At 44.6% G+C, this 27,394-nt stretch overlaps 2 protein-coding genes and 1 long non-coding RNA gene across 4 annotated transcripts; all 3 read right to left on the bottom strand.

Annotated features, from left to right (window-relative positions):
* Window positions 1-516: 516 nt before the first annotated feature.
* LOC128754536 (uncharacterized) lies at window positions 517-3,732 on the bottom strand. Its single transcript, XR_008413930.1, has 3 exons — window positions 3,614-3,732; window positions 3,315-3,367; window positions 517-3,222 (listed from the first exon to the last, which is right to left on the bottom strand). It is a non-coding gene; the product is annotated as an uncharacterized LOC128754536 (long non-coding RNA).
* A 135-nt stretch (window positions 3,733-3,867) lies between these two features.
* On the bottom strand, window positions 3,868-18,931 carry fam193a (family with sequence similarity 193 member A). 2 transcript variants are annotated; one of them, XM_053857639.1, is made up of 23 exons: window positions 18,548-18,931; window positions 17,262-17,327; window positions 16,085-16,327; window positions 13,712-13,887; window positions 13,470-13,637; window positions 12,596-12,842; window positions 12,379-12,503; window positions 11,498-11,645; window positions 11,364-11,438; window positions 11,223-11,297; window positions 10,889-11,004; window positions 10,492-10,734; window positions 10,260-10,425; window positions 10,054-10,194; window positions 9,620-9,895; window positions 9,283-9,502; window positions 8,916-9,212; window positions 7,077-7,359; window positions 6,812-6,998; window positions 6,490-6,732; window positions 5,206-6,052; window positions 4,845-4,926; window positions 3,868-4,744 (listed from the first exon to the last, which is right to left on the bottom strand). In XM_053857639.1, the coding sequence occupies exons 1-23, from the start codon at window positions 18,746-18,748 to the stop codon at window positions 4,651-4,653; spliced, it is 4,719 nt and encodes a 1,572-aa protein (XP_053713614.1). In that variant the 5' UTR covers window positions 18,749-18,931; the 3' UTR covers window positions 3,868-4,650. The 2 variants fall into 2 exon arrangements, with proteins under 2 accessions (XP_053713614.1, XP_053713615.1); XM_053857640.1 differs by having other exon boundaries at window positions 10,260-10,407; window positions 18,548-18,930.
* Window positions 18,932-20,685: 1,754 nt separating this feature from the next.
* plrg1 (pleiotropic regulator 1) lies at window positions 20,686-25,869 on the bottom strand. The gene is made up of 15 exons (XM_053856054.1): window positions 25,709-25,869; window positions 25,431-25,537; window positions 24,621-24,757; window positions 24,454-24,504; window positions 24,073-24,166; window positions 23,584-23,674; window positions 23,407-23,505; window positions 23,241-23,333; window positions 23,018-23,167; window positions 22,846-22,947; window positions 22,639-22,741; window positions 22,454-22,562; window positions 21,613-21,752; window positions 21,349-21,542; window positions 20,686-21,277 (listed from the first exon to the last, which is right to left on the bottom strand). Exons 1-15 carry the CDS (start codon window positions 25,715-25,717, stop codon window positions 21,218-21,220), a joined length of 1,539 nt encoding a protein of 512 aa, XP_053712029.1. The 5' UTR covers window positions 25,718-25,869; the 3' UTR covers window positions 20,686-21,217.
* Window positions 25,870-27,394: the final 1,525 nt, after the last annotated feature.

Here is a 27,394-nt window from a genome sequence, read left to right as displayed (position 1 = left end):
ATTTCTCTCAAACACTTGTCTCATTTCTGAGCATTCACAACAATCACCTATGGTGTAAGGAAAAAGGAATCACAAAATCAAACGTAATAAGATGGTTACCACATAAAAGTATGCATACTAATATTATTATATTGTTAATAATATTACATTCCTCGCCTATTTAACACCTACGAAGTTAATTTTTTATTATATTATAATATAGTATATTATATACTGTATTATAACTATATATACTATATAACTATATATACTATATATTATATTGTAATAAAACATTGTATATGTGTGTATATATATATATATATATATATATATATATATATATATATATATATATATATATATATATCTATATCGTGGGATACTCTCTTGGTTGGGCTACCTGGTGCATGTTGGTGACCCCTGCTGTCAAACATATTGGGATTCATAACGATAAAATGTTCAATAAGATCAACATCTGTTTGCCGTTAATTGACACCTTACATATTAAGCACAGTGAAAAAACGTTGCTATCACACTAACACTACTGACTTACATTGACGTTGCACCTTGCAAGTCTATAACTCGCTTGTTAACTGAAAGACATTCATGTGCACCAATGACTTGATGATGAAAGACACTCGACACAGCCAGTTTAGTGTGAGCCAAATAACTTGCACTGATTGAAGTAACCTCATCTCGAGACAATGTCATCTCTCGCTCCATTCAGTAGAAGTAGTAGTAAACTCTGTAAACTCTCGTTTTACCAGTCAACGGAACGCAAAGTTGCAATTTGTCAAGGTCATGCCAACTGTGCAGCAGATTCAATACAATAAAGCAAAGACTGAAACAGTGTCTCATTGAACATTAATGTCATTTCAGTTTCTAGTCTAAAAAATGGCATTTAAAAATCTGACATTGCATCTAAGAGTCATATTTTATCCGTACTGGGGAACATTTGTGGCTGACCACTGCGTAGTCGTCAAGTCAGTTGTAAATGCAGGACAGAAGCGCTTCAAGAAACAATGTAAACCCTTGAACCCACGAGGGGCTCCCCCTAGACATCACATACCCACGCAGCCACCTTCTTGAGGACTCGCAGGTGACTCTATTTCCTCACACATGCATAAATGAGCCCACCGACACAAGAGTGGAACAAAATGGTCACAAGTCCCTGTTTGAGCGTCTGGGAACTTCTTCATTTTAAATAACCCCCCAGAAAGGTTTCATTTAATGTCACGTCTGAGTGTCACTTTAACACCCGAGACATCAAATGTGGGATGAATTCTGCCTTTAATCCCGAGTGGATCCTAAAAGAATGGGAATTTCCCGCTCCCAAGGAGGGAATTCCCAAAAAGCCAGGGAAGTTAGACTGTAAACACCTCGCTGAGGAGTGCCGTGGAGACCCTTTACTTAATGTAGGCTTGTTGTTGGTGCTTGTTATTTTTGGAGGCTTCCTGTCGAGGATGTCCTGCCATTTTTTTCCTTCAGAACATCAAAAGGAACTTGGCATCAAGCTTGACTGAGAGGAGGGGATTCCCTACATGGAATGAAGCCATACATGAGAACATCTCATGCACTGAGGGAAACATTGCTCATATTTCGAGTGTTGGCGTTTGAGGGGAACGGATGGATGGACGGACGACGGAGCACCTTGTACATTTTTTCATGGTCTTCCTTCATGGTCTACCTTAAAAGGCGGAGTCCTACTTGACAGGCGGTGGTAGCGTTTCATGTGAAAACGGCTGAAAACGCGGGGATTTCACCCCGACGCAGGGAAAATCCCAATGTATGGACCCCCTATGCTGCTAAAGTGCTGGGGAGAACCCTGGGTATAAACCCCAAATAGCTGATGCACATATGAGTTTGGAGGGAGAGAGCACCTCTCACACCGATGCGAGAACCCTCACGCGCACACAGCTCTGGACCAAACTGATAAGTCAAAAACCTTTTGCCGCCACATTTAAATCCATCAACACACTTACTAAACCACTCACAAACAAGGTGTGAAAACCTCTGGCAAATATGAGACAGCCCCAACATACACACGTGAAAACCTCTCACACACACACACGGAAGAAACCATACTGTGACGCCACACATATTCAAGGACACAATATCTTGTATTCGGGCCTCAAATGCATGCAGAGGTTTTCACACTTAAAGACCACTCACTCACATATATAAGTCTCTGATACGCATGAGGAACTATCACACACAAGCCAGGGGCCATCACACACACGTGAAAACCTCTCATTCACGGAGAAGCCCCAACTCAAATGTCAGGACCTTTTAAATTCACCCTTGAGCTCTTGGATGCTTTTTCAAATCCACTTGTAGTGATTATCACTGACTGGAAAAACAACACATTGCTTGAACAATGAATTACAATGGGCTTCACCGGAGACCCCTGAATTCTTCAGCTGTTCATAAAGCACACTTGAAAAGTATTTAAACCATTGTAGCTAAAAGAGGAAGCGGCCATTGTGACATTTAGCTTTCGCCCACTTCCCTTTTACACAAGACCACAAGCCTATTTGAAGCTCAACAGCGAGGTGAGGATGTCGGAAACAAAGTCTTCTGGTGACAGACTGAGGGCAGGTCGCGTGGGAGCTTGACTTGACTACTTTCTACTCATTTCTGCGTGAAGAAATGTGTTTCAGGTGACTGGTAACTCATCTCACTCCTGACCTAATTTCGCTCTGATGTAATTCTAACCGATCGTCCAAGATTTCACAACTGAAGTCATATTCAGGAGATTGACCAACACTGGAGTCAACTGACGTCTGACTTCTCACAGCAGTCTCTAGTGGTGTGGTTCAGGATTGCGCTAAATGAATGCTCAATTACGCAAACATACGTATGTTTAAACTCCTGAATGACTACAGTCTTCAGTCTAAATCGAGCCATGGAACTTAAGTAAGTTGAACTGAGGTCGAACTGCTTCTAATCTGAAATTGTTGCCACATATTAAAACGGCGACAATGAAACATGTTAGACGCTGAAAGGGAATAAGCCAACACCCACACGCACGCACGCACACACACACACACACACACACAACCGGGGACCAGTGGACATAAGTGTTGAACAGTCGGTTCCGGTGCCTTGACAATAGTAGAGGTATAAATTACCTGCGAGTCATCGGCTCGTATGCTAGTAAAACTAGCCTTTAGCATGCTGACATCGCCCTGTACGTGACATCCCTGACGTCATCGCCACCTGAGTCCAATCGCCTCCACCCTGTAAACGTGAACCAAGGGAAGTTTTCAGATGATTTAAAACGTGTTTCTGAAAGATTCTGTCAAGTTTTAGAGCGCTGACGTAAAACTCACCTAACACGATGCTAGTCAACAGTTGACGGCGGTTCCTCCTGCGTGTTTTATTGCTGGAATAAAGCACAAAATCGAGAAATATTTGGGACAAATGCGGTCTAAACACGAGAAACCCTGTTGGCTTGCACTCAATAAATCAGTGATTTATCAAGACGGCCCGTGGTAGTTTGCGTTTTTTCAAGGGGCAAATTAGCGTGTTCTCCCCAGTTAGCACGTTTGCTAAAAACACTATTTGAGTTCCCCCCCCCCCAACAAGTTTATATTTTAGTATTTAGAAAGTGAAAACATTGAGCACAAACCTGTGTGCAACTTTCCACGTAGAAATTTCGTGTTTAGCCCGAAGTTGAAGGTACTTACTGACTTGACTTGGCAATACTGTATGAATGAAATACTCTGTTGTGTCTCCGAACACGCCATGTTGTCAACCAAGCTCTGTGGTTTCAGCACGCACTTACTAGCATGCGCAATGATCGTCGCTAATCTCCCTCCAAAACATGAAGACATCTTTCCCCATGCACGAAGGAAATAAGATGTGACACATGAAAACACCAGCTTGCCATACTACTGTATTCCATCTTTCAAAAAGAAAGACAATGTTTAATATTTACTTAACAATATGTTAAAAGTAGCCAGTTAGGCCTCAGTGTTAATACAATACACACTCTGTCAGACCGACTGTGTCAGGATCGATTGTTTGGATTGACCTCTAATACAAGCTGGCTACTGGTCAAAAAGGAAACAAAAAAAAAAAAAAAAAAAAATCAAACAAAACCTATGAAAAACAAAAAAAAACATCAAGTATTTTCCTGTGGACGTTGTGTGATTTTGAGTGCAGCAAGGTTTGAGCGGAGCACGGTTGGTCAAGCCAGCGGTTAAGATTGGTGGAAGAGGAGAGAAGACAACTGGATAGTAAGCCACAATATCATAAATACAGCTTTTAATCATAATTAATTATTCTTTTTTTTACCATTTCAATAATATTTTTGTTTTCTTGGACGAAAACCATTCATACACAAGTATCTTGACTTACACATAAGCCGATACAGGAAAATAATTTCAGACCATAACTTCTGCTTCAGTCAAGAGAAATGCCCAAATCAGACTCTAAAAATCACACAAGCACGCGTGGAAAAGTAATCAGAACTACAGTAGCGTTTCAGAATTCTGGTTCAAGTTCTGCAAGATGTCCTGTCTGGACTGCGTGGGACGGGGGCCACACAGTGATGGGAACGAAGCAAGGCAGCGGGTGTGATTCGGGCACAGCAGGAGAGAGAAGTTCAGCAAGGATGACGGGTGACGGTGCGGATCGGGTTTGTGTTGGCAACCGCCGACGACTTCAGTGTGCGGCGAACGTCGCTTTCTTCAGGCTAAAGTTTGACCAGTTGATGGTGAGTCGCTGTCGAGTCTGCCGGGCCGAGTCCTGGCAAAACCTGCGAAGCACATCCAAGTAAAAAACACAAGTTAGTTAGTTTAGTTAACCAAGTTAGGAACATTTTCCCTGACGTCCCAGAAATAACCTTCAAAATATACCTTTTGAAATACTCCACTTCCCGCTCGGTCTCGTCCATCTCAGTGCTGTCCAGGTCGATGTCTTTAGGCAGGAAAACATCATCTAAAAGAGCACAGACAAGAGTTTAAAGCGTTAGTGAGTTCAGAGAACTTAAACACCAATGGAAACATGAGTCTTTGTGAGGCACCGACATCCTGCAGGCTTTAAAAAGACAACACACTAAAGTGTTGCATCATGTAAACAAATGCTGTCATTTTCTGAGGAAGTGTGGGGGCGGCATTGTGTTTGGCCCATGATGATACTGCTTATTTACAGTCAATTGCGACAACGCAATCCAGGGTCGCTGTGTAACTTCAGTGTTAAAAAAAGAAAAAGACAAACCTATGGAGTTGTTCAACTTGTCCCCCTTCTTCTTCTTGTTCTTCTTGTTTTTGCCCTTCGGCTGGGGGGACTCAGCACTGGGAGGTTTGCCGTTCTGCTCCGGCTGGTCGGACATGGGAGGGGGAGACGGGGAGGGGTTGGACACAGGTGGGCTTCTCCTGTCCTCCTTGATTTGGGTCAAAGGTTGCTGCTGCCTTTTTCCACTGGCACTTCTGTTGTTGTTCCTGTCCTCTCTCCTGGGTTCAGGCAGAGGAGCCAAAGCCTCAGTGGGTCGGCTCCGCAAGGTTTTGGAGTCCATGCTGGCACCGGAGACCCCATTGGGCAGCTTTGTTGGGATTTCAGGAGCCTTGAGAGACTCCTGCTCCTTCCTCACAGCAGCCTCGCATGTTTTCGCCGAATGCTTGGCCTTCGTTTTACTGCCGACTTCCAGCTGAGGAGAAGAGCCGGGGACGTGGTCTTCGGTGGACAGTGTCTTCTCAACGGTGCATTTTGGGGTGTTCCGTGTAATGGGACGGGCTATTGTCTCAAACTTGGCAGCCCTCTGCTCCGGAGGGCAAATGAGGTTCTGTAGCAGCTGTGACTTCCCGTTATGAAGGTTATCTAGGACGTTCTGGGCCGTCTGCTTCAGAGGCTGCGGGTTGTTCTGAGGGGGAGCCGTGTTTTCCTTCGCCTTTTCCCGCTTTTTCTTCTTGGCGGCGCGGTGCTGCTGCAGCTCCTGCAACCGGAGAAGCTCTTTCTGCAGCGCGGCTTCTTCCTCCTCGTGTCTCAGCCGCCGCTGCTGCTCTTCCAACAGCTGCTGCTCCTCCCTCAAACGAGCCTCGGCTTCTAAACGGGCCCTTTCCTCCATCTGAAAAACAAAAGAGCAGAGGATGAAATCTCCACGTGGTTGTCAGTCAACAATAGTAGCCATCAAGGCAATAATGTGAGAGACATTTCAACAACCGTGGAGGTGGTTAGTCGAGACCATTATCAGCGGCTTCCTGCATTGAAGAGTGAACTAATACACGTCAGGTGTGGTGGGTCACCAAGTGGACCAAAATCATGCAGAACTGAACAACGACAGATCAAGTATTGATATTGTATTTCACTCTAGGGCCATGTGTACACAGCAATGAATCCACTGAAAACAACCTTTGTGAGACAATTGTGACCTCAAGAAAATGAATTACATGGCAGTGCTGACAAAAGCCATGTTTTCCTGCTGCGAAAATGAAAACTACTGAAACATGCAACATATTTTGGCTAGAAAAGTCAGTGAGGCTATCAAAAAGATTTGATGTCTACCTTCTTCTGTTTATGCCGCGCCCGTTTGGCTGCTTTGGAACTCTGTGCGGGTTTGCTATCTGCACTGTTGATGAACTGCAGCAGGTCCTCCACCCGCCGATGGTCCTCCACACCACCGCCGTCCCGCTCCACCACGGGCTGCTGCTCCTCGCGTTTTGGCTGCTCCTCCTTACGCTTGGTTAAACGCAGGCGCAACTTCTCGCGCATCTCTGCATAGTTTCGGCTTGTGGGAGCAGCGGGAGGCTGTTGGAGAACAGGCACTTGTTGTTCATCACTCTTCCGGCCTTGGTGCGAAACGTTCAATCCAAAGTGTTGGTCTTACCCCTCCGTGTCCAAAGAACTCACAGTAGCAGCAATCACAGTACTTTCCTTCCTTCTGATTGGTGGACGTGGAGGTGGAGGAGCTGTGCTCCGAGCAGCTGTCATCATCCGGACTCTCCTCTCCGTCGTACGGCTGGTGATCGTATACGCCGCTCCCTTCGCAGCGATGGCCTTCACAGTCCGGATCGCTGAAGCCAGAGTGAAATGGTTATTTCGCACAAACTCATCCAAAATCGATCCGTTTTCCAAGTCGCAACCGGACTTACCTGCAGACACTTGGTGGTGCACTAATGGGGACATCTGCTGACGGGACCTGGGGGTCTGCAGGCGTAAGACACAGACCCTGGTGGGCGTCTGCAAACTCTGGAGCTGGAGCAGCCATCTTAGGGAAGGGCTTCGACCCCATTGTGGAGAGGTGAGGACTGGGAGCAGTTGGGAGGGAAGGGACAGAGAACGGAGAGAGCCCGGCCAGAACGGTGGAGCCGCTCCTGGTTGTGTCAGGGCTGATGTGCCGGTGGTCTTCTTTGCTAAGATTGTGGAACACGTCACCTACGGGGGACAAGTAATACAGCTCAGAGTTGAGCCTCATAAAGGGAGCTGACACAGGGTGTGCAGGGATTTTTATGCAGACTACCAGGGAACCAGAAAATGGAAAACACGCAACAGTGATACTTTCATGACATTGTTGAATGATGAGAGCATAGAAATCCCAGTCACTCGACTGGATCATGCCCCATATGGCATTGGAAGGGACCAGTACCTGACACGGACGAGTGAGCAGAAGAAAGGATGGGGCATACTAATTGCGCTTGACTGGCTCCAAACTGCTGAATTTTGAAAGACAACATTTCCAACGCCTGCTGTACTTCCACGGTAAACGTAAAACGGCACGCCGCCTTATTCAGGACCCCACCCCGAAGTGGACTGACGTGTGCCGGCTTCATGGCTGATGAGGTTGAACTTGAACCCGTAGCTAGAATACAAAAGTCCTCAGGCCATGTCGGTGGCCAGGAATGGGATTTGTTGGTCGTGGACTAGAGCAGATTGAGAATCGAGCGCATTGCCGTACTGGAGCGTCTTGTCAGGCAGTCGCCACAGCTAACGGTCTGGCAGGGATCAGCTAATCAACCGAGCTGAAATGGGCTTCCGGAGCTTTATTTCATGGAGGCGGCTGTGATGTATCACAGTTCAGGGGAGACCCACATCCAAGTCAAGTTGAAGAACAAAAAGTGTCTTTGTGACAGTCAAGCCCATGAGTAGCATAAACAACTGGGTTGATTCTGTTGGGGATTCCTTAAAAAACAGTTTCCTGAGTTTACTTTGAATGGATGGCTGAAGAATTGACAAGTTTTGATATGCTCTTTTACCGGAACTACTCAGTGTACTTCTCTGACAGCAGAGGACGGGGGCTCTGCAAACAAAGTCAATACAGTAGTGTTGAATGGGAGGAGGATGTACTAGAGTAGCTTGTCTTGTGTAATAATAATGGGAGGACCACAGGATTTTCAACTTTTTAACATGGTAAGAGCTCAGAGATTATGTAAATACTCTAAATGAAATTTTGAATAAGAACTTTTTAAAATATATATAACAAGGAGTTTCATTACTGAGTTTTTCCTCCCAAAGTGTTTTTTGTTGGTGAGGTTGGACTGAGCATCCAGGTGGTCATCTCCATTCTGACTGCAGCAGACGGTTTTTACTGGGAATTTACATTGAAAAAATGTGAAACACCACTCCTCAACAAGCCTCCGGACAAAATTAGAACCTTTAGAGTCCTTTTCAAATTTAATAAACATGGATGCTTCAGGAGGCTTGTTAGTGAGAAGCCTGATGCAGGTGCCGAGCTTCACCTTTGTATCAGGTGATGAATTTTACATAGATCGGAAAAACCTATGAGGAGTTTTTTGTCAATAAAGGGTTAAACTCAGCTGCCATAGTAGAGTGGGGGCAGACATCCAAATCGTCATCAGAGAAAAGGCACCAACCTCCAAATTTGTCTATGCATGGCTCAAGAAACTTCAGTATTAGTCAAATAATATAAACACTCAACTCTCGAAAACTGGAATAAAAGACTATATACTATGGGTCAATGAGCAATTCCTTACTTGACTGTACAGTGGCGGCGCCGCAGGACGAAGACATAGGCGCAGAAGTTGCCATCAAAGCTTGATTTGGCTCCATAAAGGCATCCTGGAAATTGTATAGACATTTCTTCTTGGCGCCACTCTTCTTCTGCTCTTTGGCTTCCGAAGAGCAACATGACGATGACGATGAAGATGACGACAATGACGAAGACGTACAGGAAGGTGGGACAGGAGTGGGAAGAGAGGGATGTTCGCCTAAAGGGTTCATGGACGTCGGGGCTAATGGAACGTCGGCGAGGGAAGGTCCAAGCATGTTGCCTGTAATGAGAAGTCAGAGACATGAGGAAGCTGAACCTGAGTGAACATCATTTCCCTCCACGTTTCTCACCTGGTAACGACTCTGGCAGCAGCACCGAAGGGTTCCACGGCTTCATCGCGGCAGTGTCGCACAAGTTCTCAAACTTAAGCGAGAAGCACTGCAGCGAGCTGTTCCAGTCGCCGGCTGCACCCGTGTTGCCAAAGCAGTTCTGGTAGTGGTCCGGTAGTGATGGGCTGAACGCTGGCTGCTTGGCCACCGAGTGGTTGGATGTGGAGTTACGGGGTAGAGGCTTGAAACAAAACAAGGATGTTTAAGTCGCTGTGCCGTCAAGATGATCAACAGCTAAACGTTCATAACAGTTAACCAAGTCAAGAGAACCAAATCTAGATTCATGTGCAAGCGTCACCTTGTGTTTTAGAGGAGGACTGGGAGGGTAGAGTGTGGGATGTAATAGAGGACGAGAAAAGTTCTGAAGGGGCAAGTGGCCATGTATGTGAGGGTAGAGATGGTGGGCCGGTGGGCTCGTTGGAGTCTTGCTATCGGTGAAGAACTGGTGTCCCAATGGAGGGGAAGAGCCAGCATGGAGGTGATTGGGGAGCAGGCATGTGTTCGAGCCCAGGGAGGGGGTGCAGGTTTCCTGGCTGCACACGTGGCACTCGCAGGCGTGTTGGAGTTGCTCCACCTTCAGCAGGACAGAGAAAGTCTTAAAGTTCAGAAGCTTTCTAATAAATGATAAATATTGTGGCCATTATTGATTTACTTTTCTGCCAGATCATATGGTTTATGCCAAAACAACTTTGTTTGTGTTCGTCGCAACATTCAGTTCATTCATTCAAATACCTGCTGGTGGTGGTTGTAAGAAGGCGGAGGAGTGTTGCTCTTCTTTGACGAAGGCTCCTCCCGCTGGCCCTGATGGTTGCCAGCAACTTCAGTTTCATCCTCATCACCAGCTGATGAACTGCTGCTGCTCATGTGTGACGACTAGGGGCAGAGATTGGTCAGCACCAGAAACCAAGTGGAACCACAGCTGTGATCTGAAAACTTACCCCAGACTTCAGTGCCGCCTTATCGCTTTTCCCGTTCATGTCGCTGTGGAGACCATTCACGAGATTGTTGTCCTCATAACCCGGAGTTACAGGGTACATGTCTCCAAACTTATTGGACAACGGAGGCACTTCATCGTCGTCGCTGATGCTGCAAAGCATCCAGGGTCTTGTCAGAACGATAGATGTATGCTAAGTCACATGTGCGAACAGACTCATTATTGACCAGACTCACAATGTGTTTGTATCCCCCTCGGGCAGAATGAGCCTCGGGTTCTGTTGAATGGTGATGGGAGAGCTGGAGTTGGAGCCGGATGCTGAGCTTCCAGAGGAGAGGCTGGGAGGGTGGACTTGCGAAAGGTATTCCTGGGAGGGTTCCTCTGGAAGCGGCAATTTGATGTGGAGTTCCTCGGTAATGTGGGAGTCCATGATGCCGCAGGTCAGGATGTGTGAGAGACTGCAGTCGTCACATGTGCACCTGCTCACCGAACAAGACGTTCACAACCATTGACTTCTTTGAAAACATGGACCAGCTATAGTTTGAAATCCAAGTGAAACGCACTTGATTCATGAAGTTCTGAATGAAAATGTTCTCATTCAAAAAAGGAGGATGTAAAATTGATGAGACTTACCTTCGTCGATAGTTGCAGTTCGGACAGTCTGGAATATTAAGACGAGATGAAAGCATTCTCATTGTGTCGGAGAAATTGCCGTCACCGCAGGGCATCTTTTTTGCGTGTGGTTGAACCTAACAGGAACAACAAAATTTTATTCTCATGGACCTGACTCAAACGCTACAGTTTTACAAACCTTCAAGTCACATTGAAAAATACAATGATGGAATGGAAATGATGTTACCTTGAATACTAAGCTGACAAGATGTAAATTCACAGCATTAACAACAAACCCCCAAGCCACTTGTGAAAATGGTCACACACCACACCTAATTTCTGGTGCTTCTCATACCTGCTCTTCGATGTATCTTCGTTGTTTGAAGAACTCCCAGTCCTCCTTCAGCATCCTTTGCTTCGACTTCAATGTCTGCAAACATTAAAAAAAACCTTTAAAACTGCACTCACAGTATTCACAACTCTGTCTCTGACTTACAGTTTTGCTAATCAACGACGTGTGTGGCTCGATTCTTTGGTTTGACACACCCTGACTATCCACCTTGAAGAGCAGCTGCGGCGAAAGACTTCGATTATGACCAACATTCACAGTGATTTTGAAAGCGAGTTTACCTGTTCATCGACATAATCGTCAATGCGCTTTTCACACTCCTGCCATTGTGTGGCAACAGAATGCATCTCCTGCTGCAGCTGCTGGAAAGTGTCTAACAAGGTCCTGTAGAGATCCTCATTGTAGGAGTCAAGTGAGGAGGTGCCGTGCCTGAGGAACAGTTCAGATGTTTTGTTTTGTTTTTTTGCGAAGAAATCACAAAATCAGGCTACATACAATAAATTATTTTGTCTCAGAAGGTGATATGTATCAAAAGCTAATTAAATCATCGCGCAGAGGCTGTGCAATAAAACTTATTTTCTTTTAACTTTGGCCCCCGAAGGAAAATGAAATTCAAATTTATGGTGTCATGTGAAGTCACGTCAAAACTCAGGGTAACACAGCTGGGAATTTTTGCTCCTTCTTTTTAATAATGAGTTGGCTTGTCAAAGACGAACTTGACTGATGTCATGCCGCCGATACTGCTTTTGAGAAGCTAAATTTTCCACTGTGATGTCTAGCTCCTGCGTGCGCTGCATGAGACATGAAAATGAATAATTCATTGGTATTTTTGGCTTCTAACTGACAGAGACTCAATGCTTATTCACAGAATAGTATTTGCCGGGGAATCTGTCACACAGCTCTGAGGCAAAAGAACACATCTTACAACTGAAGGCACGGATATGTGACTCAAACTAATAAAACAAATGGTGAATGTGTGTGGAAAAAAATCTGAATATGGAGTAAACTCTCACATCATTTTGAGAATTGTTTTTTTGGGTCCTCGAGACTGAGTTAGAACTGTGATCTTAAAGCAGTTTGAAATCCACCTTTGGTTAGGTTAAACATCCAAATAATTCCCACTATAACTTAACATTGATAATGAATTAAAATAGCCACTTACTTTAGCTGTGCAACCAGTGCAGGTAAACTGCTGTGCAAGATCGGTTCAGAGAACACCAGATTCTCAAAAAGGTGCTTGTTGTGTAGCTCCCATGTCACCTGGAATTTCTGGAGATGCTCCTTCTCCTGAAAAACAAACAACCAATGACACCTTGTCCGGAACTTTGAGTCCAATCCATATGTGGTGGCGGCTTGAAGACAGGTGCGGCCAAACTCACCAGGGTGATCAGGAAGCTGCTGATGGTGCGTGCGGCCTGACAGAGGGCGTTGTACTCCTCCAGCAGAAGCGAGATGAACTGGTGGGCTTGAGGAGGGCCGTGGGCTGCAGCCACAGTCCCTGCCAGGCCCGTTGTCTTTGGACCCGTGGACAGATGCCTCAGCAGTCGCACCTTCATTTCCAATACGTATTCGCGGGCTTGTTGCTCCAACCGCTGGTACAGCTGATATGGGTCCTTCTCACAGAGTCTGAATCAAAAAGGGCACCAAACAATCGGGTTGTTAATACTTGCTTTTACAGCTGGAGTGATTACAATAAGTAGCACTTACAGTTACAGTTTTGGAGGCAATGGAATGTTCATTAAAATCTACAGTATTTATATACAAAATACATCCATAAACAGCCAGGTCAATTCCATGCATCTTCCATGCTTTTCCTACATGTGACTCATGCAAATAAATGTCTATTACAATCAATGGAGTGTTTGTTACTCTTTTTTTCTGCCCTCTCCAGGATCCACATGATGGTGACTGCAAGTCTGTTTGTTTGTTTGTTTAGTGCAGACACCACAAAGCTCAGAGTGGAACCAAACCGGCCCGCCTTGAATTGTCTGTCACAAGAGAGGCTTTCACTGAAACACTAACACATCTTACATTCATCATGAGTCCCCTGCCTTGTATCACAATATTTTTTTTAATAATATCCAATATCCATATCCAAATTAAACCCTCACACGCAAACTTGTTTTCAATGGGGCATGTGGCCATCATAATAAAAAAACAATTCAAGGGCAACTACCGCTTGATTTCCCTTTAAGCCAAAGCCCACTAGTGACCCCTGCTGTTGAAAAGAGGTATCGCAGTAGCAGATTTTACCGGTCAACAAGCTCCTTCACCCCATCCTTGTCCAACTCCTGCGGCTGGTCATGGATGTCCGCCAGTGACGTTCCTGACTGACGGTAGATGCAGCGTACAAGATAGCGGACCTCTGACCAGTGGTACTGCAGCTGCTGTGATTCCCGTTCGGTTTCGGCAGTGAGCTCTCTGTAATTCAACATATACAGTCAGCAGACGGCATTGCTAAATAGACATAACTTGAATGACGGCTTCAGACTGACCGCCTTTCATTGCAGGCGTCACAAGTGCACACTGTGTCAGTGGGCAATGATGTGGCGAGTTCTGGTGCAGGTGGGATTGGTAATGTTGGTGCTGCCGTGGTGAATCTGTCCCCGGCGGCCGTGTCCTCACCCTGGTTGCCGTTACTCATGGGCATGTGGAGAAAAAAGTCTTGGTTCTGTCAGAAATAGGGAAAAAAATATAAATAAACAGTAAACAGCTGAATCAATAGGTTACGGGTCTTCAATGACTAGTCTAACTTGTTATGGCTTCATGCCCAGATTATATAACCATGCTAATGAATTGGAAGGTTTGTGCTTTAAGGTAGTGCAGATCTGAAGATGAACATTTATAAGCTAATGTGGGCCAACATGGGCCTCGTAACTTAACATCAAATTGAGCTATGTTACAATTCAGCGATCCTTTAATGACAGTCTGTGCAAGACATCCTCTGACTTTCTGCATTTTCTCACACAGCAACAATTCACTGTAGCTTCGAAAAACTTTGTTAAAGACCCTTAGAGAGTGGGCGTGTACTTTCTATTGAAACAGACAGATTTGCATATGAAGGAGATGAGGTCAGATGGTCTTAGTTTTTAGTCTTCATGCAACAAAGGGTTTGTGCTCGGGATGAACAACGGAGCAACTCATGCTTCACACCCTCAGGTCAAAAAAAGCAAGAAAAATGACTGTTCAAACTTGAGGCAGATAAATTATCCATTCCACCTTTTCACTTGTTTCACACAGCAGAACAAAATATTTATTTACACATGACCAAAAGCTGCACTTCATGTGCACGACCATTTTTAGTATGACCCAGAGCAATTATGTATAGGGTGATTCACGAGATCGATCCACGCAATGTGTGTCGAGTCTCGACAGAGCTGCAAACATAAAGAGTGTCTTTATACATTCAGTCAAGGCTCAGGGACATTTGCACTCCACCAGCTGGAAGTTTAACAAGTGTAATGTGTGAGCACATTTGTGAGACTACATCGTCACCCACAAATAACATGCAACACAAAAGAGCTGGTTGTTTGAAAACTTCGAATAAAAGAAGCGTATGATATAGGGATAACCATGGAGTGTTTGGAACTCTCAGTCTTCTCTTCTGACAAGAAATAAAATCCAACAAACGAGTAGAAACACGGACCTGCAGTTTAGCTATTAAGTGTAAAGTGTCACCGAGATCAACCAACACATAATTAAGAAGTAGTAGTACTGGGTTGTCATGCTGTATATACTAAAAAAATTCAATAGAATTTCGTTTCCGTATAATACCATAAAATACACAGTTCTGAGGAGGTTCTCAGATCGACGCCATCTAGTGGCATCACTGGAGGTACCAGACACCGACGCTCTGCACACTGAATCGATGGAAGTTGCAGCAATATCAGCGAATGATGAGGTATTTGTCAAGGGTATTTTTTAGGGAGAAGAGATAGTTCATGAAAATGATGGACTTTTATTCGAACTACGTTGTAGTGGAAGCAACAACTCTGACTATGGTGAGAGGTGGAAGTGTGTTAACGTGATGGACCAGAGATGAACAGCAATACTGGATGGTAATGTAAATGTAAAACTCTTAAGAGGGGTCAGCAGTGCAAAACATGGAATCCATTTGGGTAAACAGCGGGACTTGCTTGGCCTTTTACCGGCGAGAAGCCATGCTTCCTCACCGCTGTTAGGATAGCTTCTCTCTGCTGCTTGGTAGTGTTATCACTTGACATTTCTTTACGTTGGAAAACCGTGGGCATTTGCAGTCAGTGTTAAAACATGTTTCATGCAACTGTTTGATATTTCACCTCCGACAGCTGAAGCTTGAAGAGGTTTTCCTACGTGCCTTCTAATGGTGCACCGCCAGGATCTACCTCCACTGACACAAGGCTCATTTCCAGCTCTCACTTTGTGCAGCACTGCTCTGAATTTGATTCACTGACATATACTTTTACACTTATTTTGCAATAGAACCAACTTAGTAGACGATGTATGATCATTTCATACGGCATATTTAAGCACTGTTCCAGAGGCGTGTTGGTGACACTTCAAGAAAGACGGACAGAGACTTTAGAGAGTGTTGTACGTGTCCCAATTTGCTACATTTTGACTGTGTCATGGTAACATCTGCATGGCTGCAGCGTGATGAACACTGATATTCAGAGGGATTCAGGAAGGACACCAACAGACATGCATCGCACTAACGATGATCGTAATTTTCATTCCTTCTTCCTCTATTAAATGGCGTGATTCATTTACTGAGAGCTTTTAAAGCGCCAACGCAGGACATTTTGATCGGTAGGGAAACAAGACAATGACTGGGAGCAGCGGTGACTCAAGATTTCACTTGCAATTCTATTAAATCATGCGGGACTCACTCCCAATGACTGCTCGAGAGCAGTGTTCCGGTCTTCCTTCTCCACTGTGCGCCTGCAGTCTGTGCACACCCACAGAGGCAGCTGGATGGAGCTGGGAGTCTTGCTTGGCTGTGCCATGCTGTTCTGTCCCAGGACGCTGTCTTCCGGAGGCAGAGCACCGTCCTTACGCTCACAGCGACAAAGAAGGCAGCGATCGCCAGCTGTGTATGGCGCCCGCTGGTTCAAGCCGAATGTAAACGGGGTCTGTGGGGAGGTTTACACGGCATTAGTGTTGTTCTGTGTCATTTCAAGAACAATATTTAAGGTCAGACCACATTATACACATTAATATAAAACATCTTCCTGATTCTGAACATTGATGGATACCATCCTTTAACATTTCCCTTTACTCTCTTTGCTTTAACATTTGGCTTATTTTTAATATCCAAGTTGATGTCGTACATGAAACAAGATCAGACCAAGCTGTTGAATCGAGCACAAACCTAAGTCGTAGTAATACGTGAAAGCAGTCTCATGAATGCTTGGTTTCTGATCTGACTTACAGCTCAAGGTCAAGGTCAAAAGTGGAAGAAAAATAACTGCTCGTCTTCCACCACAACTCAATCCACATCTTACAGAGTCTCAGTAAAATGTCTTCAATGTTGCTTTGCTAAATTCCATCTATCTACAATACATCTCATTGTTGCGGTCCTTGTATAAAAACCATGAATCCATCTTTATAGACTAGTAGTGTCCTCCAAAGCATGCAGTATAACAAGCATGTCCCTGGTTCAAGCTGAAGGGATAGTGCAAATTATATTTCTTAATTTATCGTACAGCGTTTATACAAGTGGAACAATAATATTAACAGTGATCTGATCTCCCTTTCTGTTGGCTTCTTGCTGTGACTACCACAATTACTGAGGGGTACATGCTGTCATTGCTTTACAATAGTATTGGCAGCACAGCCACCTTCATAATAATTCTGATGGCAACCCTTCCTCCACCCTTTCCTTGTCCAGCATTACTGCTCCAGTAATATTTTACAACGTTCCCAATGCAACATGCACAACAAAATGTGGCCTTAAAGAACAACTGTATGTGTATATGTAGCCGGTGTAGGTATGACTGATAACATCCATCAGCAGTTACAAATTAGCAAACCAGTAGAGAACCCAGCTGAGAATCTTAAACATACCTGAAGGACTCCAGAGAAGTCGGCATTCACTGGTCCTTCGGTGAACTGAGGGGTTACACTGTTGGCCTAAGGAAAGAAGGACATTAGAAATTGGTTGGAGAGTTGGACAGCTGCTATGACTAGTCCCCGACTACCTTGAAGATTAGTAAACTTGTCGCTGTATGATGTGTACAGGCGGATGAACACACAGACTTGTGTGATTGTAGAGTTGTAAATAGTGAATATTTGTACAGTTTTAAGCGCTGTTTTGAAACGTAACATTTTGATTGCTCAAAATGTGGTTTGAATAGTTTGTCATCCCGATGGTACTGGAGCATTGGCAGTGGGCGACTAACACTAGTCAATGCAGACCTATTTGAGAGGCACAAGTTCCCATCTCAATATATAACACAGTTTATGACGATTAAAACAACGCGAATACAATATAGTTGACATATTTTCATATTTATCCTATGAGTTAAAAACTGAGAGGTAGAAATGTCATAACAACGTTGCCAGTCTGCTGTGAACTCCATTTAATAAAAGGTTTCCTGCTGAATATCTCCGGAGTCCTAGTTAATACCGGACAAGATCTGCTGTTGACAGACTGCGATTGCGTCCAGAGATTCAAACAACAGAGCTATTATTGAGGGTCTTGTCTCTAATATTCATCTTCATACTGAGATATCCAACATGACAAGACTGCAGCAGGTGTATCGAAACCACAACACAGGAACTGAAGCAAAACAAATGTGGCCCCTCGTTCTAGTGTTTTTTATTATGTAAGGCGCAGAGTAAATCGTCAGGATGAAAGTGAAAAGTGAGCAGCAGCGAGGAGGTAAGTTTTGAAGCAATCCGAGGCCCGGAGAGGGATCTTGTGTACTGCTAGCATTAGCACTGAGTAGCTCTCTCTCCATCCGGTAAGTACCAGTACCGGGTCAAAACTATCGCAGTCAAAGAAGGTAATGGATACTTCTAAGTATTCTCGTCATGTTGGTGCTGCTTTTTACCCAAGCAATACTTTGTGGGTATTGTGTTGTTGTCTTTCCGATCACTAACCCTGAACCTCGGCTACAGACGGTTGCCTCGATCTAATCTAACTGCCGGTGGTTCAAAGGAACAATGTAAACATGCGGGTAGTATTTCGTATTAATTATACAACATAGTGCAAGGCATTTCCTCAGAAATGTCACTGGAAGTCTGCATTAGCTCGGGCAACTCACTCCCTTCTTCAGGCCCAGAGCAGATGTGTCGATGAGAACACTGCTAGCTTCTAGCTTCGGCTCGGGTTTACAGTTCACGCTCACCTCTCCGTTCACGCAGGACATTGAGCCCAAAGTCCCGTTGCCAGGGCTCCCCGGTGCTAAGAAGTTGACCACAGATGGTGTTGAAGCAGCCAAGGTAGCGCCGGCCTTGCCTCCGCTAGTGCAGACAGCGCCGCAGCCGCTGCCACCGCCCCGCTTGTTCTTCCTGCGTTTAGCCCCTCGTTTAGCATCGGTTGGACTCATTTTGACCACAACCGAACAGAGACGATTCCCCGTCAACGCTTGGCAGAGTCGCCGGTGTTATGGCACCCACGCACGAACCCCGAGAAGATGTTTTAACACTCCCAAAACGACAGACACTCCATGAAAGTGTAAGCCGACTACATGTATACCAATATGGCCTCCACTGCGCTACACCAGCCTGGCACTGGACGTTGCAACGTAGCGACATCACGCATCACAAAGGCATCATGGGACATGTAGGAATTCATCCAACTTACTCATGACCGGAAATGTCGCTATATTTTTATTAAATCTTGGTAGAAAATGAGAAGTCACTGGATTTAGATCATGAACTGTCGATGTTTTATAATAAAAGAAGACGTTGTCATCGCAATTGATACTATTATATTATTATAAGTTGTATTGCCGTTTACCTGAGAAAATACCACCGACAAATGTAAAAATAAACGAAGAAATACATTTCTTAAATGGTCGGATGTTGAACTGTAATAATATTGGAATACATAACATGGCAATATCATTGACCTGGAAGGAAAAAAGCGTATAACTGCTGGATCAAGAGAAACGAGCCCATAGACGTTACAATTATTGGTTGATTTGTATGAAATATACACGTAAACAATTTTTTTCTATACTTTATTGATTCTTTTTGGTCAGCTTTTCAACTTTTATTCTTCATATTGTTCACGCTTTTCATCGAATTAACGTATTTTCTCCTTATGTTTTTTGTCATCATTACTAGCAGCATCCGTGAAACAATGTGCTGAAGCAAAATTTCTTTTTTCTTTTCTTCTCTTTTTGGGAAGAATAAAGGTCCAACATTAGCTAAAACGTTCACGTTTGATTCCAAGCATACAGCACCACCTGCTGGAGAAAACGCAAGTGCTCGTCCCGGAGGCAGATGAACGCAGGTCACCACTCCATAACTATAGAGCACCTGAACCACAGAACCACCTCCAGTTCCTCTGTTTCAACTGAGGAAGATTTCCAGTCATGAGTCATAATCATTGCAGTGTCCTGAGCTCCTCTCGGGAGGTGTTCAAATGACCCGTGAGAAATGAATCACATTTTGTTTCTCATTTTAAAGTAGGTTTCAGTTAGAATCAGTTGTTGTGTTTGGCATATCAATTTGAGTCTTTTATTTTGAAATGAAGCATCACCGACTCCACCTTGAATGAACACAGGTCACTATCAGAATTGTTTAAACATGTGACCTCTGTAAAGTTTGCCAATGTTGTAACCAGGAGACAGAGGAAACAAGATACTTATGGAGCAACAAACTTATGGCTACCTTCTCCCTGTTTTCGTTGGAGCTCACACTCTGAAGGTTCCAGATTTGGAGATGCCGCAGCACGTCATGCTCTCCTAGCAGTGGGACCACCAAGACCTGGTGAAGAGGATCCACCACCGTCTCAGACACGACGGGCTGCCAGTGTGGATGGACATTGAAGGAGGCATGACCGGGGATATTAATGACTCGTAGGTCGCTTTAGAAGTGAAGATCTGGACTTCATGGTTGATTCATCATGTGTGTGCACGGAGGGTGGCAGCAGGAGTGGAGGAAGCCCTCGCTGTTTGTCCCTTCATGACTCCTGCCTACCAGGAATCCCGCAGCTCTAAGAAGGAGCTCACCCACGCAGACAGCAGAGGGGTGACCATCATAGCCATCATGCTGGCTGAGTACTGGGAAGCCAGCGAGTGGCTCCTCTGGCTGGACTTCAGGTTTGTTCATGAAAGTATTGAAGCCCACCAGTTACTGTAACTTGAAGTTTTCTTAAAGGAACGCGGAGAAGGACGAAGAGCAGTTTGAGTCATGCGTCTGCTCTCTAAGGATGAGATTATGTTGAACGTGGGGCATCGGCTGGAAGAGAGGGGTGGAGAGGAGCAGAGGGCTGGGTCTTCCGTCACGCCCGCTCAGATGCCTTCATCCAGGACTCAGGCAAAGTTGACGGCAAACAAGCTCAGCAAACTTTCATCTAGGTTTTATGTCCAGGTGATGGAGTGACTGGATCCAGAGTCCAGCTGACAGCGTTGCTGGGCGACCGCGGTCACTGGGAGGTGGTGAAGGGTCGGGGCTGTACACACCTCAGGAACATGGCCACTCGCAGGTTTCTTGGTATGACTCACACATGAGCACTCATTTAAGTCAAAAAAGGGGTTTTAATCATGAATGTAGCAAAAAGGAAAAAAAAGAATGGAAATGCTGTGTATTGTTCTGCAGGGTTAGACTGTGAGCAGAGCGAGGTCCGCACTGAAGAGAGTCCGTCACAGATGGAGGAGTGGCTGTTGCAGGAGGACCAGGCCGACTGGACCCACAGAAGAGCCGTCGCCCTCAAGCACAGGCTCTCTGGACAGTTACTGGCCGTCCAAGATGGCAGGTTTGTCGGGCTGAAGTCGGACTGCGCGGACTGCAAATGGGTCGTGGAGTAAACACAATCAAGTCGAATAAAAAAACATGGCTGGCCCACATTAGAAGCGCTTTCTTTTGAGAATATCCGGCTTCCAGTTGATGGGATGCGTTTCCTCTGTCTGAAAAGCAAAAGATGTGTGAGAGGATCTGACGACTGAGGGGAGAAGACAAACTCACGCTCGACACTTACAGCAGTGTCGTCCACTTTATACACTTTGATGGTTTTATCCGCCTCGGCGGTGATCAGTCTCCCTCCTGAATTGTCGAAGATGCTGGCGAAGATGCCCGACTCGCTGTCCAGTGATCCGGGCTGCACGGCAGCGTGGATGCGCTGGAAGTTGTAACCGGTTCTCCAGTCCCACATGTGGATGGTCCCGTTGTCAGCTGCGGAGAAGAGCCAGGAAGTGAAGCCCCGCTGACCCTTCTGAAATGCTCTGGAGGAAGAAGTACTTGCCTCCGGACACCAAGACGCCGTCGGCGTTGACGGCCAGGGTGTTGATGATGGCGTTGTGACCTGACAGGTTCTGGATGAACTTGCCATCCGGGCACATCCACTGCTTGATGTTGTCAGCTGAACCAGAGGCAAAGGTGTAGCTGGGACACAAGAGAGACAGTGTTACACAGAGATGCATACTTCAAACACACAGTCTTGTAAAGAAATTACTATATATATATATATATATATATATATATATATATATATATATATATATATATATATCTAACTTGACCACACACTTTCACCACAGAATAATGAAGGGAGGGATCCGCGACGCCTGACCTGACGTGTCTCACTTCAAAACTTTGATACTCATGGACTGTCAAAGTTTGCTTTGTCATTTAAAAGTTGGCAAACAACTAAATGCACAACCAAATAAATGTGCTCCAAAATGTGAACAGAGAAAGAATAATTGTTTATGAAGCAATGATTTGTCTGGAAACTCAAAACTACAATAAAATCATGCAAAAGAGAAGTAATGAAATCGAAATAGTTATCTTTGAGGTAAGTAAATAAATAAATAAATAAATCGCGATATATTTTGCCATATTGCCGCCCCTTTCTGGACACATTTGAAACAAATACATTGGCTGCAGTTTTTCACAAATGAATAGGGATTTTCTATTGGACTTTAAGCACAGGTGCGCTTTGGCTGAGGTTCCTTTGGTGATGAGCCTCGGGATTTAATTCAATGTACTAAGCGTGGCGTGACTAGAAAAAGGTTGAAAAACACTGTTCTAGGGTATCAGAGCTCTCATCATGTGACGGATGATCATGTGTCGGGGAGGTTTCTCACAGTCTGGGGTGCAGCACTAATGTTCGCACAGATTTCTTGTGGTTGGTCAGCGTCGCTCTGGTCTTCCCAGCGATGAGATCCCAGAGTCTGATGGTGGAATCGTGGCTGCCTGTGAGGAGAGGACCACTCGTATGATAGTTTCCTGAAAGTCAAAGCGGGATCATACAAAAGAAAGTAAAGTCTACCCGTGATGACTTGAGGCTCAGCTGCTTGACATCGGACCGTGGCCACAGTGTTGGTGTGACCCGTCAGGGTGTGCACGTTGGCTTTGGTTCTGATGTCCCAAACCTGAAGATTCATTATAACAATAAATCACACTCCAATTCCAAGGAAAACTATGTCGAACTTGACGACATGAAGAAGTGATATTATATAGTCGTGAAGCAGCGCACCCTGGCTGTGGCGTCTCGGCTGCAGGTCATCAGAACATCTAGAGTGGGATGCAGGTCCAAGTCGTACACAGCGCTCAGGTGACCGTGATAGTGCCTGATGACCTGAAGCCAACCAAGACAGATGGTAAGGCGAAACAGCAGATATAAAACTTGACGGGAGACAGACACAGACCTTGTTATACTCCAGATCCCAACACTTGACCTGTTTGTCCTCGCCACAGGAGAACAGGTACGGGCTGCGGGTGCTGACCGCCACCCCCCGCACCGTGCTGATGTGACCGGTCAGAGACAGCTTCAGCTTGCCGCTCGACAAATCCCAAATCTGCAGCGACAAAGAGCTCAAAGTCAAACTGAAACCAGAACAGCATGGAGGGAAGATGATAAAGAGACTGGACCTTAATGGTTCTGTCGGCGGACCCGGTCACAAACCACTCGTTTCCTGGCTCCACGGCGATGGAACGCACCCAGCCCAGGTGACCGCTGATGACCTGGCAGGTAGAAATACCACCTTTAGAGTTGGTCCAACAGCTCAGGCGTGACTCTCCAGAGGAGAATGGTTACCCGGAACAGCTTCCATGGCGGGTGCCACTGAGGTTTGGGCATGGTGGTCATCCTCCTCATGATGGCGGAATTTCTTGTTCCGCCTCCTTCCAGCAAAGACTAGAAGAAGAACTTGTTATTCATGAATCCTAAAGTGAAAACATGCGCCTGCTTAGGCCATCCAGAGTCAAAACCTACCAATGCTCTGGAAGGAGCCTGGGACCTCTCTGCAGACCCAGCATGCTGATGGATGTCTGCAACACTGGCTGCTGTGCGACTGGCATCTTGCCTGGGAGAGAGGAAGCAACTTGTTGTCACACATAAACCTTCACAGAAGGCAACAAATAAAACTGTTAACATTAATGTGGGCGTCACAGAAAGATGATCTAGTTTCAGGGTCAGAAACTGGTTTCAATTCTGTCGACTGTTCACTGTGGATCAGTACACGAGACACCAAGTTCTCAGGTTTACCTGCAATTATTAGACATGCCAGAGAGTTTGGTCACTTCCTCGACCACAGACTCAAAACCATATAATTGATGTGAAACACGATTGCAGTGTAAACTAAGAGATTCGCCCCCTGCTGTCCAGCCTCGCACCTCTGCGCCTCAGACTTTAACGCATTTATGAATTTCTTACAGCAGCTCTGACCACACCACATTTCTCTTAGACTGAAGCGATTGGTACCTGGCTTGTGAGGGAGGCAGCGCTAAAGCCATGGAGTGAACTCCAGCCTCGCTGGGATTCCTGTGCAGCTTTGTGTCCGCAGTTAGTGCCACTCCTGTTGATGAGAAAGTCCACGGGGTCAGTCATGTTGAACATAATCATATTGGCAACACAGAGTTGGCTTCAGCTTGGCATCACATTCAAATGATTTATATTGAACCTTGGAAACAAAGGATCAAGCTTGAAACTTCAAGTGGATGGGACATTCGCTCCCCCAGAAGAAATCCAGGTCACGAAAACAGTCAACGTTACAATGTAATTCAAGCAAAATCAGAAGTTTTATTGCATCAAATGTTTCTACAAATTGGATTTTAGAGAGATGATTTGGAGTTAGATGCTCACCAGGTCCAGATGGGTAGGCGTGTGTTCCGGTGATGAGGTACTCTGGGTCAGCTATATTACAGTAACAGAAAAAACAAACTATTAGAAACACACTAATATAAGATTGGAAACCCTTTAGTCAGCACAGGTTCACAGTGCAATAAGTTGTGATTATTAATAAGTCTCACCCGACTGTGTGATGCTCTGCTGGCCCTGCATGTTGCCTGGATACTGTGCAGCTCTATCTTTTCCTTCCTTCAAGATCGGCATGTGACGAACCGCACTGTAATCCGCCTTCAGTTTCACAGCCATCTTTAGCCGGTGACTTAAAAAAAAAAAAAAAAAGAAGTACTGAGAGTATTACTTGAATAAATCCATGAACAACAAATTATTTGCAGAGCCTTTCATACTACCACACCTCGTAAATTAAAAGTCTTTAATGTGTGCCCAATTGAAAACAAGGGAAATACTGTTAGAAGTAAAAGTTGAAAGAGCCTTTTTTTGCAGTAAGACTGAGACCAGAACATAAACTAACCAATTCATACACACGGACTTCAAACGTTCTCTTGCAACTGTAACTCTATCAGAGCGTTGATCAACAGCATGGAGTGCCAAGGTTGTGTCAACATTAAAACAAGCCCCGTTCAGTGTATTAAAAAAAGCAGTAGTTGGACTGCAAAAAAGGCCGCTGACACTAAGAACGATTTGTACACAGAAAACCATTGCTCCATCAGTGCCCCAATGTTTGCACCCCCATGCACATTTATTTCAACATGGTTTCTAAAATACGAGGTCAGTGTCAGTTGTTTGCTTCGAGTTTAAATGGAAAAAAGTCGATACAATATAATATAGCAATCTGTTTAATACACACATCTATTGATGTCGGTCCACCAAGCATAAAACACTTTTCAAATACTGCCGTAACGCAAGTTTCGAAATCGAAACAGAAAAGAGGCTTAAAGAAACCTAAAATTTTAATTTGAAAAGGAAGATTTTACCTATCTTCGTCCACTGCGATGGACTTGGCGTGGTCGGACACAAACATGTCATGTGTCCTTTTGAGGGACCTGAACACCAGCGTGTGCACCGAGTGCTTCTGCACGTCCTGCGGAGACAAACGGAACAAAAACAGAGGAGATACGTTCAACTGCGAATCGAAGCTAAAGCACGTTAGCACCAAAGTTTAGAACGGGGTTTAGCATTTAGCCGGGCCCGCGCTAACAGAGCGGGAGGAACTAAAGCGAGCCCCGCGCCTCCAATGGAAAACACGACTCACCTCGGTCATTTTCGCGATTCGTCTAAAACTATCAATCGAAGTGGAGAAACTTTTAGAAGAAAGCAACTGAGAGAAGTATCACGCGTTTACAAACACGTACACTTCAGCCATTACGGTACGACGCAACAAAACCCGGAAGTGAACAGCTTTTGGCCGTGGAACTTTTCAACATCGCCATCTGTTGACAAGGAGTGGAAACGACCAAAACAACAGTGACATCAGAGATTGTTTGAATGAAAGAAAATAAATACGTTTTGATCACAAAAACGTCCTTAGCAAGTACCAAAAACATACCAACGAACACAGCAATCTCATAGCGATGAATTTTAGTCTTTGATTCCTCAGATAAAGTCTAGAAATAGTGTCTGCATGCAGAACCTGATAATGTGCATCGATCGAACCGAATTCATTGTGAGTGGTCGACAGTTAGTCCTTGCCAGTTCAGAGCAAACAAACAGGCCATCTATGGTGCAACAACTCCTCGTGTTATCTTTGGTAAGAACATAACGCTCCATTTATAATTTGATCACCAAAACACCCACTACAGTTTAAACATTACAACAAATTGCCTTGACTCGCATCAGCAAATATTTATAGACTGGCACTGGTCACACTTTAAAGCAGAAAACGCAGGGATCAAACACAAATTTTCCTTCTCAACTGACTTCACCAGTTTTTTTTTTTTTTTTTTTTAATGAAGCAATGTGAATTTCATGACATGGTATACCAGCTGTGCATCTAGTTTCTTGTTTTCGTCTTTGTTTTCTGAGTGTTTGCATGTTCATTCAAACTCAAAAAAATAAAATAAACTTCAACTCAGTGGGTAAAAAGGTGTATGCACTTTGATTCGATTCAATATAATACATTTTTATTTCAAACCTCTGGAAATTAATTGACTCACTCCAACAATCACCTGGGAAGTTTGGTCGAATATGGGGTCCCTTTTTGAATGTTTCAAGCACATCATAGGCAAAAATATGATCTGGTGATGTCCCAGACTATTTACTAGGGCTGACTATATGTGTGCGTAAATGGCACTTACCGATATGAACATGCAATGAATGGAGGTTTTTTTTTTTTTGTATGTTTGGGGTTGTTGCATTTCATTATTTCTTTTTTTTCTCTTTCACACACCTGTATACTGTACAAGTTACTGATGTGGACCATTTAATCATTGTAAAAATCATGACAGCACTTTGTCAAACTGGAAATTTTCAATAAAAAAAGATGTGAAGTAAAAAAAATACTTCAATTGGTGGAGTAAAATAACTGGAATAAATGCAGATTAAAATGTATTAATAAGTAATTTTAAAGAACTTATAAATACCTCGCCACAACTGATAGAACTGAAGAAAAAGCAAATGTTTTGAGGCATGTATGGAGCTACAACATACAGACATACATCGACTCATGTTATTACATCACCTGTGATCACTGTCGACCGTGAGCCTTCAGAGACTGAGTCCATCTTTTTGGCTGCCCGTGAAATATTTTGTCTCATTTTGAGTCAAAGCTGTCTTTGATAATAACATTTCACAGCTCTAAAATTCTGGCTCGGGGCAGTCCGGTGGCAGTTTGGTTGGTTTCGGTTGGAGCTGAAGTGTATTTCATATGTACTCGATGTAGGATAAAACCGCACGATGAGATAAAGTGGCCAGTACCAGACTTCATTTAAGATAGAATGAA

The sequence above is a fragment of the Synchiropus splendidus genome, chromosome 2, assembly GCF_027744825.2.
Source record: "Synchiropus splendidus isolate RoL2022-P1 chromosome 2, RoL_Sspl_1.0, whole genome shotgun sequence".
NCBI classification, from domain to species: domain Eukaryota; kingdom Metazoa; phylum Chordata; class Actinopteri; order Syngnathiformes; family Callionymidae; genus Synchiropus; species Synchiropus splendidus.
Note: the sequence above shows the minus strand (reverse complement) of the source record. Positions and strands in the feature narration are given on the sequence as shown.

Coding starts and splice junctions, on each gene's coding strand:
- plrg1 (XM_053856054.1), bottom strand. Junction 24,167..24,453: donor CGCCTACCCATCTGGACCTG/GTGAGCATCTAA, acceptor TCTCATCAACAG/GAGTGGCACTAACTGCGGAC. Junction 22,742..22,845: donor GCCGAGACGCCACAGCCAGG/GTGCGCTGCTTC, acceptor ATGAATCTTCAG/GTTTGGGACATCAGAACCAA.
- fam193a (XM_053857639.1), bottom strand. CDS start 18,748: ATGAGTCCAACCGATGCTAAACGAGGGGCTAAACGCAGGAAGAACAAG. Junction 17,328..18,547: donor TGTCCTGCGTGAACGGAGAG/GTGAGCGTGAAC, acceptor TTCTTTCCTTAG/GCCAACAGTGTAACCCCTCA. Junction 4,745..4,844: donor GAAGTGGAGTATTTCAAAAG/GTATATTTTGAA, acceptor TGTGCTTCGCAG/GTTTTGCCAGGACTCGGCCC.